We start from the raw sequence: 10692 nt of genomic DNA, 5'->3' as shown, positions 1-10692 counted from the left end.
AAAACAAGGTTATCATCAGATTTACCCTAGCTCTACCTTCGTAACTTTACTGCCTGGTAAAAAAAATCTGGCTTTTTATTTTTGTTAAGGTAAAAAAACAACAGAACTCTTCTTATTCTCCCAATCGTAATTTTTACACACACCCCCCCCTCCCCACCCACATATCAATTCTTTGCTCCCATCCACTCATGTACACGAAGAGTATTTATTTTCCAGTTGTATCCTCTACAGACCTCCCTCACACCCCCTCCCCCGGCCCGACCTACATCTCGGTGCCAGAAGAAAAGAATTTCTGGAAGAATCGTTCAACTGAGACGGCCCGCCACTTCACGCTAGCTAACTCACCCCTTCCAGGCTGTGAACCACACTAATTCAACAACAGGTGCAAGCACTTACAAACATAGATCAGTTGTGATTTGATAATGGAGCGGGTTTGGGGGGGGGGGGAGGGAGGGCAGAGCAGGTTAATATTAGACGAAACCCACTGGACAAGTATGTACGGGGTGGGGGTGAGTGGGGGGGGGGGGGTGAGAGATAATATAATCGTCGAGCAATTTCGTGTGCGAGTGTGTATCCGCAAGTTGAGCAAGTATTTGTGTGCCATCAAGTAAAATTAGACTCCGTGGGATTTCCCAGCTGGGGGGGGGGGGGGGCTGTAAGGGAAAAATTAAAGAGATATTTACATTGACCACAGCGTTCTGGGGGGGGGGGGGGGGGCTGTAAGGGAAAAATTAAAGAGATATTTACAATTTTACATTGACCACAGCGTTCTGAACACCCAACAGCAGGAATATGTGTTGAATTCACTCGGCCACGAGGTCATACAGTGACATATAGCAGATTGTCAAATTTTAGTAGTTTGTAGTACGTGAGACTCTTGGGGGACTAGCACCACGGCCTCACCCCACTGATCTAGCCTAGTCCCCCGAGCCCACGGACATGCCTTAGCTGAATAAAGTGCCCCAGAGTTTTAAAATGTATGCCATATTTAATTCTATGTACATACTATAGCGCATTCTATAGGTTCCGAGCTTTTATTTGAAGGCCTCAACACCAGGTAGCCGAGCTTTTAGCCTGCCCTCACTCCCACACCTGTTCTATTCTCGCATTAAAAACTGAATCTCACTCGCGTGCTTTACCTAGCTGCCGGTTATTTAATAAACGTCATCAAAAATATGTATCTGGCTATACAATTTCAAGGTGATCGTCTAAAACGTAGCGTGTTTTGTTCATTTAAGTATGGCTGACAATTAACGCCAACTTTAAACACAATTTCACCTTCTAATTATGTGGTAATTTTTCACACCATAAAGACGGGGGTCACACCCCCACACTCCTGGGTCACATCCGTGCTTCCCCCCCCCCCCCCAGCGGTGAACCACCAGCCGGACGAGATCCTTGTGTTACCCAACTCTCGCGTCATAAAACGAGACATCCCACCACCCCCCCCCCCCCCCCCCCCCTCATCCTCCCGCCATTATCAGCAGAAGTGTTTCCAGATGTTCTTTATTCGCCTCACTTCACATTGCTGCCCTCATCAAAAATATCTATGTGGGTCAGGCTCGGCTGTTGGACGTCACTAGCGCCAGACTCCACCGTAGGTACCCCGCGCCAGTTCCTGCTAGAGAAATTGTTTCCATCGTAACAAAACTGGGTAGGTACCCGCGCCAGTTCCTGCTAGAGAAATTGATCGTAACAAAACTGGGTAGGTACCCGCGCCAGTTCCTGCTAGAGAAATTGATCGTAACAAAACTGGGTAGGTACCCGCGCCAGTTCCTGCTAGAGAAATTGATCGTAACAAAACTGGGTAGGTACCCGCGCCAGTTCCTGCTAGAGAAATTGATCGTAACAAAACTGGGTAGGTACCCCGCGCCAGTTCCTGCTAGAGAAATTGATCGTAACAAAACTGGGTAGGTACCCGCGCCAGTTCCTGCTAGAGAAATTGATCGTAACAAAACTGGGTAGGTACCCGCGCCAGTTCCTGTTAGAGAAATTGATCGTAACAAAACTGGGTAGGTACCCGCGCCAGTTCCTGCTAGAGAAATTGATCGTAACAAAACTGGGTAGGTACCCGCGCCAGTTCCTGCTAGAGAAATTGATCGTAACAAAACTGGGTAGGTACCCGCGCCAGTTCCTGCTAGAGAAATTGATCGTAACAAAACTGGGTAGGTACCCGCGCCAGTTCCTGCTAGAGAAATTGATCGTAACAAAACTGGGTAGGTACCCCGCGCCAGTTCCTGCTAGAGAAATTGTTTCCATCGTAACAAAACTGGGTAGGTACCCGCGCCAGTTCCTGCTAGAGAAATTGATCGTAACAAAACTGGGTAGGTACCCGCGCCAGTTCCTGCTAGAGAAATTGATCGTAACAAAACTGGGTAGGTACCCGCGCCAGTTCCTGCTAGAGAAATTGATCGTAACAAAACTGGGTAGGTACCCGCGCCAGTTCCTGCTAGAGAAATTGATCGTAACAAAACTGGGTAGGTACCCGCGCCAGTTCCTGCTAGAGAAATTGATCGTAACAAAACTGGGTAGGTACCCGCGCCAGTTCCTGCTAGAGAAATTGATCGTAACAAAACTGGGTAGGTACCCCGCGCCAGTTCCTGCTAGAGAAATTGTTTCCATCGTAACAAAACTGGGTAGGTACCCGCGCCAGTTCCTGCTAGAGAAATTGTTTCCATCGTAACAAAACTGGGTAGGTACCCCGCGCCAGTTCCTGCTAGAGAAATTGATCGTAACAAAACTGGGTAGGTACCCGCGCCAGTTCCTGCTAGAGAAATTGATCGTAACAAAACTGGGTAGGTACCCGCGCCAGTTCCTGCTAGAGAAATTGATCGTAACAAAACTGGGTAGGTACCCCGCGCCAGTTCCTGCTAGAGAAATTGTTTCCATCGTAACAAAACTGGGTAGGTACCCCGCGCCAGTTCCTGCTAGAGAAATTGATCGTAACAAAACTGGGTAGGTACCCCGCGCCAGTTCCTGCTAGAGAAATTGTTTCCATCGTAACAAAACTGGGTAGGTACCCCGCGCCAGTTCCTGCTAGAGAAATTGATCGTAACAAAACTGGGTAGGTACCCCGCGCCAGTTCCTGCTAGAGAAATTGTTTCAATCGTAACAAAACTGGGTAGGTACCCGCGCCAGTTCCTGCTAGAGAAATTGTTTTCATTGTAACAAAACTGGGTAGGTACCCGCGCCAGTTCCTGCTAGAGAAATTGATCGTAACAAAACTGGGTAGGTACCCGCGCCAGTTCCTGCTAGAGAAATTGATCGTAACAAAACTGGGTAGGTACCCCGCGCCAGTTCCTGCTAGAGAAATTGTTTCCATCGTAACAAAACTGGGTAGGTACCCCGCGCCAGTTCCTGCTAGAGAAATTGATCGTAACAAAACTGGGTAGGTACCCGCGCCAGTTCCTGCTAGAGAAATTTTTTCCATCGTAACAAAACTGGGTAGGTACCCCGCGCCAGTTCCTGCTAGAGAAATTGATCGTAACAAAACTGGGTAGGTACCCCGCGCCAGTTCCTGCTAGAGAAATTGATCGTAACAAAACTGGGTAGGTACCCCGCGCCAGTTCCTGCTAGAGAAATTGTTTCAATCGTAACAAAACTGGGTAGGTACCCCGCGCCAGTTCCTGCTACTGCTAGAGAAATTGTTTCATCGTAACAAAACTGGGTAGGTACCCCGCGCCAGTTCCTGCTAGAGAAATTGTTTCAATCGTAACAAAACTGGGTAGGTACCCCGCGCCAGTTCCTGCTACTGCTAGAGAAATTGTTTCATCGTAACAAAACTGGGTAGGTACCCCGCGCCAGTTCCTGCTAGAGAAATTGTTTCAATCGTAACAAAACTGGGTAGGTACCCCGCGCCAGTTCCTGCTACTGCTAGAGAAATTGTTTCCATCGTAACAAAACTGGGTAGGTACCCCGCGCCAGTTCCTGCTAGAGAAATTGTTTCAATCGTAACAAAACTGGGTAGGTACCCCGCGCCAGTTCCTGCTAGAGAAATTGTTTCAATCGTAACAAAACTGGGTAGGTACCCCGCGCCAGTTCCTGCTACTGCTAGAGAAATTGTTTCCATCGTAACAAAACTGGGTAGGTACCCCGCGCCAGTTCCTGCTAGAGAAATTGTTTCCATAGTAACAAAACTGGGTAGGTACCCCGCGCCAGTTCCTGCTAGAGAAATTGTTTCCATCGTAACAAAACTGGGTAGGTACTAGGTACCCCGCGCCAGTTCCTGCTAGAGAAATTGATCGTAACAAAACTGGGTAGGTACCCGCGCCAGTTCCTGCTAGAGAAATTGTTTCCATCGTAACAAAACTGGGTAGGTACCCGCGCCAGTTCCTGCTAGAGAAATTGTTTCCATCGTAACAAAACTGGGTAGGTACCCCGCGCCAGTTCCTGCTAGAGAAATTGATCGTAACAAAACTGGGTAGGTACCCCGCGCCAGTTCCTGCTAGAGAAATTGATCGTAACAAAACTGGGTAGGTACCCGCGCCAGTTCCTGCTAGAGAAATTGATCGTAACAAAACTGGGTAGGTACCCCGCGCCAGTTCCTGCTAGAGAAATTGTTTCCATCGTAACAAAACTGGGTAGGTACCCCGCGCCAGTTCCTGCTAGAGAAATTGATCGTAACAAAACTGGGTAGGTACCCCGCGCCAGTTCCTGCTAGAGAAATTGTTTCCATCGTAACAAAACTGGGTAGGTACCCCGCGCCAGTTCCTGCTAGAGAAATTGATTGTAACAAAACTGGGTAGGTACCCCGCGCCAGTTCCTGCTAGAGAAATTGTTTCCATCGTAACAAAACTGGGTAGGTACCCGCGCCAGTTCCTGCTAGAGAAATTGTTTCCATCGTAACAAAACTAAGTACTCACACTGACATAGACAAGTTGCAGGAACACTGACCAGTGGCGTCGCTAGGTCGGATGTCAGCCGGTGCAGCACCTAATGTTGTCACCCCCCTTCCCCGAAAAAAATCTATATGCCTCTCTATATATATATTTGCATATATATGTATATATATATATATATATATATATATATATATATATATATATATATATATATATATATATATACACACACACATATAATATATATTCTGTCTTCTTGGCCATCAGACTACCATTTTTTTCTCCTTCCTTTCCCCCAAAACTAATAAGAACACAGCCTGCCCAAGTTTTGACGCATCTACACTTATCTTGCTACACTACCATATCATCTTGCTACCCTACCCTACCACTACCTTATCATCTTGCTACACTACCATATCATCTTGCTACACTACCACTACCATATCATCTTGCTACACTACCACATCATCTTGCTACACTACCACTACCATATCATCTTGCTACACTACCACATCATCTTGCTACACTACCATATCATCTTGCTACACTACCACATCATCTTGCTACACTACCACATCATCTTGCTACACTACCATATCATCTTGCTACACTACCACATCATCTTGCTACACTACCCTACCATCTTGCTACACTACCACATCATCTTGCTACACTACCACATCATCTTGCTACACTACCATATCATCTTGCTACACTGCCATATCATCTTGCTACACTACCATATCATCTTGCTACACTACCCTACCATATCATCTTGCTACACTACCACATCATCTTGCTACACTACCACATCATCTTGCTACACTACCATATCATCTTGCTACACTACCATATCATCTTGCTACACTACCATATCATCTTGCTACCCTACCCTATCACTACCTTATCATCTTGCTACACTACCATATCATCTTGCTACACTACCATATCATCTTGCTACACTACCCTACCATATCATCTTGCTACACTACCTTATCATCTTGCTACCCTACCCTATCACTACCTTATCATCTTGCTACACTACCATATCATCTTGCTACACTACCATATCATCTTGCTACACTACCCTACCATATCATCTTGCTACACTACCACATCATCTTGCTACACTACCACATCATCTTGCTACACTACCACATCATCTTGCTACACTACCTTATCATCTTGCTACACTACCACATCATCTTGCTACACTACCATATCATCTTGCTACCCTACCCTATCACTACCTTATCATCTTGCTACACTACCTTATCATCTTGCTACACTACCATATCATCTTGCTACACTACCATATCATCTTGCTACACTACCATATCATCTTGCTACACTACCACATCATCTTGCTACACTACCATATCACTACCTTATCATCTTGCTACACTACCTTATCATCTTGCTACACTACCATATCATCTTGCTACACTACCCTACCATATCATCTTGCTACACTACCACATCATCTTGCTACACTACCACATCATCTTGCTACACTACCATATCATCTTGCTACACTACCATATAATCTTGCTGTACAATACAGCTATGTGTATACTAATAACATATCCAGAATTTAACTTAGATGTTTTTGCTCTTGTGCTATGAAAAAATCTAGCAAAGAAAAACTATTTTTTTAATAGGCTTGACATTTTGCATGTTCCATTTTTAAAGCACCAGGCAAATCCCCTAAGATAATGATGAAACAACTGATATGAATAATATCATATTTGAAGATAGCTCAGAGCTACTGAGAACATGCCAGAACTATAAAACACGTTTACTTCTGACGAGGACTCAGGAATTTTAAAAGGTGGAAAATTAATAATCGCCAGATTTTTTTTAGCTGAGTGCTCCTGCTGATAGTGTTGAGGTGGCAGGAGTCAGGTTCTGACAGGAGTCAGGGTCTGACAGGAGTCAGGGTCTGGCAGGAGTCAGGGTCTGGCAGGAGTCAGGGTCTGGCAGGAGTCAGGGTCTGGCAGGAGTCAGGGTCTGACAGGAGTCAGGGTCTGTCAGGAGTCAGGGTCTGGCAGGAGTCAGGGTCTGGCAGGAGTCAGGGTCTGACAGGAGTCAGGGTCTGTCAGGAATCAGGGTCTGGCAGGAGTCAGGGTCTGGCAGGAGTCAGGATCTGACAGGAGTCAGGGTCTGGCAGGAATCAGGTTCTGACAGGAGTCAGGGTCTGACAGGAATCAGGTTCTGGCAGGAGTCAGGGTCTGACAGGAGTCAGGGTCTGACAGGAGTCAGGGTCTGGCAGGAGTCAGGGTCTGGCAGGAGTCAGGGTCTGATGATCTCAGGTTGGTCTAGAGGATGACTCATGTATGACATATGTAAAAACAATTTTTTAATATGTGGGTATGATGTTTTATTTATTTGCTTTAATAATAATAAAATAATGAGATAATAAATAATTTAAGGTGAATAAATTTTCTGGTTCTGGCTCCACATACATTTTTACATTAATATTAAAAAACTGGAATCATAATTGTAGTGAAATAAATAAGTAGATGTGAATATTTTTTCATTACAGCCAAATAAAACAAAAGTTAGATAATTAACCAGCATTAACTTCACATGAAATAAATATAATTTTTTTTTAATTAGTTAAGGAAATAACACATAAAAAGACTTAATAATATAAATGCTTGAATTGACAAATTTGATCAGAATAACAATTGAGCTAACCATGGCACTAATGAAAACATACATCTCCCAAATAAGATAATGTCTAAGATTTATTAAAAGACAAACACTTTCTAATTTTTTTTTTAAAAAACAAGTGCTTACATGTATCTTAATTATGTTTTTTTTTTTAAGTATTATTACAAAAATTACACGTGAAGAGATATACAAGTTTTCAGTATCTGTAGACCAAATTACAAGGAAATTTTTAACTCAAATTTTATTTCTTATGTAAGTTTATAAAAGGGATGCTACTCTTGAAGAGAATTGCAACTATAGTATAGCTGACGTGCACAATAAGGTGTGGAAGACACTTTGCTAGATTAAATTACCAATAATTTATGTAAGAAGAATATACATTAAGATATGGGTAGTGATAAGCATGGTGAACAAATATGTGAACAGCACCCAATACGTCTAATATAAATAGACATCTGTATACAAGAAACAACTCACAACCATATTATAACTGTCTTAATTAAACTGTAGTCATATAAAATACTTTACTGGAATGTTGGTGGATATCTAAAACATGAGATATTTGCATTTTGTCAACTGAATCCTTTACTGGAATGTTGAATGGGAAAATCCATTGTTCTAAAAATATAAATTCCACAGGAATGTTGCTATGGAAAAAGCTTGTAAGTATGTAAGGTACTTAGTAAGTCAGTGAGAAAGTAATCCACAATGTGTACAATATGTGATAAAAAGTAGAAGAAAACAACAGATATGTAGAGTCTCGTAATTCACAATAAATACATTTTTAAGGTCTTTATGTACAGTACAAGTAGTAAACATACAGTACTTCAAAACTTTAGTATCAAATTTGGAAATTTAAAATTGTTATCACAACCATATTAGGGTAAGATATTCTGAATATCTAAACTTCAAATAAAAAATGAAACTTTTAAAAAAATCTAGATAAAAAAAGCAGAGACAGAGAGAATGTGAACTACATTTCTGAGGTCACAAGGATCTTGGTACACAAGAATACTTGACTGTGTCTGTTACAAGCTCTAATAGTCTGCTTGGGGTGTCATGATGGTGTCCACAAAACTGGCAATGTTCACCTGGCCAGAGGCTTGAACCCCAGCTTCACGAAACAAGGAATCCACTGGTGAAGGGAGTATCATCACAAGTAGTTAGACAATAAAACAACAGAATAAGAAAAGTAAGAACACAATAAAGTTGCTACACTTTGATAAGAAAAACTAATGATACGCTGACAACAATAGCCCTAATTTACTGCAGCATCCAATATTTAGGACAAGAGTGTTTTCTTTTTATTTTCTATAACCTTCAGGGTCTTACTTATCAACAGAAATACATTTACATCTTTTCCTTAGTTTTTAATTGAGTGAGATATAACCTTGTAAAGTTTATATTACAGTACCAAACAATTAAATTTTTCAGGGAAAGTAAAGTAAAAATAATAATTTAAAAAATATACCCTAACAGATTTTGATGTTGCTATACCAAACATTTTAGTCTCTTACCTTCCTTACTGCTAAGCTTTTCCCCTATGTTTGTTAGTATGTGTCTTAGTTCCGATGCATTCAGGTAGCCTCTTCTCCCTCTATCTTGGGCATTGAGAGCTGCTCTCAGTTCTTTTTGCTTGTTCTCCACCAATGAGTGGTCATGCATTATATTCAGGAAAGATGCAAAGTCAATTCGTCCATCGGCTTTAGAAGAAAACAACTTCTAATATTTGAATTCCAATATCAATAAAAAAATATGAATAATTTCTATAAAACCTAAGAGTGAGGTAATATAATAACTGAACTTATGACAGACTGACACGGTAAAGCTGAAATGTAAACTTACCAGCTGATGCTTTAGCAAAGTACTTAGAAATTTCTTCTTTAGTGGCACAGTAGTTTAAGGAGCGTATAATTATAGACAAGTCTCCCTCATTTGTAATGTATCCTTTCCTTGCGTGGAAAAAGAAACATTCTTTAAAGGCTGTAGAATAAAATAACCAAATTATTAAATCATAATGTTCAAAGTGAACAGGCTGGTATATTGTTCAAATTGTTGAAAAAAAGTAAATAGGATAAGTGAGATAATGTTGAATAAAAGTAAGTAGGATGGGATATGGTTGAAAAAAATCTAGGACATTAAATTGTGGAAAATCAAGTAACAGTGATACATTATGTGATTATGACCATCATCATTTCTAGTGCACTGCATGAAACAGAAATAAATGGCAGCTTTAAATTAAAATTACCATCGATTTGGTTTTCACTGAAGTAGTGTGCCTGTTAAATGGAAAAAAAATGTGTAGTTACTAGTAACAGCCTAAGTATTCATATTTCATATCTTACATCAGCAAGCTATTGGCTCATTAGTATCAACAATATATTATTTAAAAGGTAATCTATCATTTTAGGTACGTAAAATCGGCCAAGACTATTAATGTGAAAAACAGGTGCCTCCTTAAATTTTAATAATTTTTTCACATTTTTAGGATATTTATTTTTTGAAATTTACAAAAATGTTTCAGAGTTTCATTTATGTAGGCCTAACTGTTTTTAAACAATTGAATTAAAACTTTTCAGTAATAAATGAAGACCAGTGAATGAGTGATGTTTTCATCAGATGCAATCATGCTCATTTACTATATCAGCCATCTTGTTTAAGTTGTTTATTCAGTAAAATTAAATTATAGATCTAGGCCTACTTGAAACTTCTATTTGATTCTATTAATTCTAGATCTATTGACATTCTAATCTTGACAATGACTGAATGAGAAAGCGATGGATTACCAGAAAGACTCCCAACTCCCACATTATTTAAATTATTATAACCATTGGTAATGGTTCTTGCCAAGGCTCATAAAGCTCGAGTCTTATATTAGAGTAGAGTTGGTTAGATAATATTTTTAATAATAAAATTAATCAGCCTAAACGTCAAATAAAATAAAAAACAAAATGAATTATAATAATAATAATAAACATCACCTACCATTTTGCCACTAAAAGTCAATGCAATTGCCAATCTGAACCGATAACTACAAAAAAAAATGTTTAAAATTAATTTGATATTAAAATTTATTGCTAACGATATTTTTAATAGGACTATATTAATTAATTTAAAATGATTATTCAATTAAAATCGGATTTAGTTTGAAGATATTATTCAAACGTAAACGAAA

The 10692-nt window shown here is 40.6% G+C and overlaps 1 protein-coding gene across 1 annotated transcript; it reads right to left on the bottom strand.

Annotated features, from left to right (window-relative positions):
• Positions 1–7212: 7212 nt before the first annotated feature.
• Positions 7213–10544, bottom strand: LOC131935110 (uncharacterized). The gene is made up of 5 exons (XM_059291442.1): positions 10503–10544; positions 9766–9796; positions 9363–9500; positions 9035–9220; positions 7213–8652 (listed from the first exon to the last, which is right to left on the bottom strand). Exons 1-5 carry the CDS (start codon positions 10503–10505, stop codon positions 8555–8557), a joined length of 456 nt encoding a protein of 151 aa, XP_059147425.1. The 5' UTR covers positions 10506–10544; the 3' UTR covers positions 7213–8554.
• Positions 10545–10692: the final 148 nt, after the last annotated feature.

Source organism: Physella acuta, unplaced genomic scaffold (genome assembly GCF_028476545.2).
Source record: "Physella acuta isolate Inbredline_101_S28 unplaced genomic scaffold, ASM2847654v3 ptg000131l, whole genome shotgun sequence".
Lineage (NCBI taxonomy): Eukaryota > Metazoa > Mollusca > Gastropoda > Physidae > Physella > Physella acuta.
The sequence above is the reverse complement of the archived record's forward strand: the minus strand, read 5'-3'. Positions and strand labels throughout refer to the sequence as shown.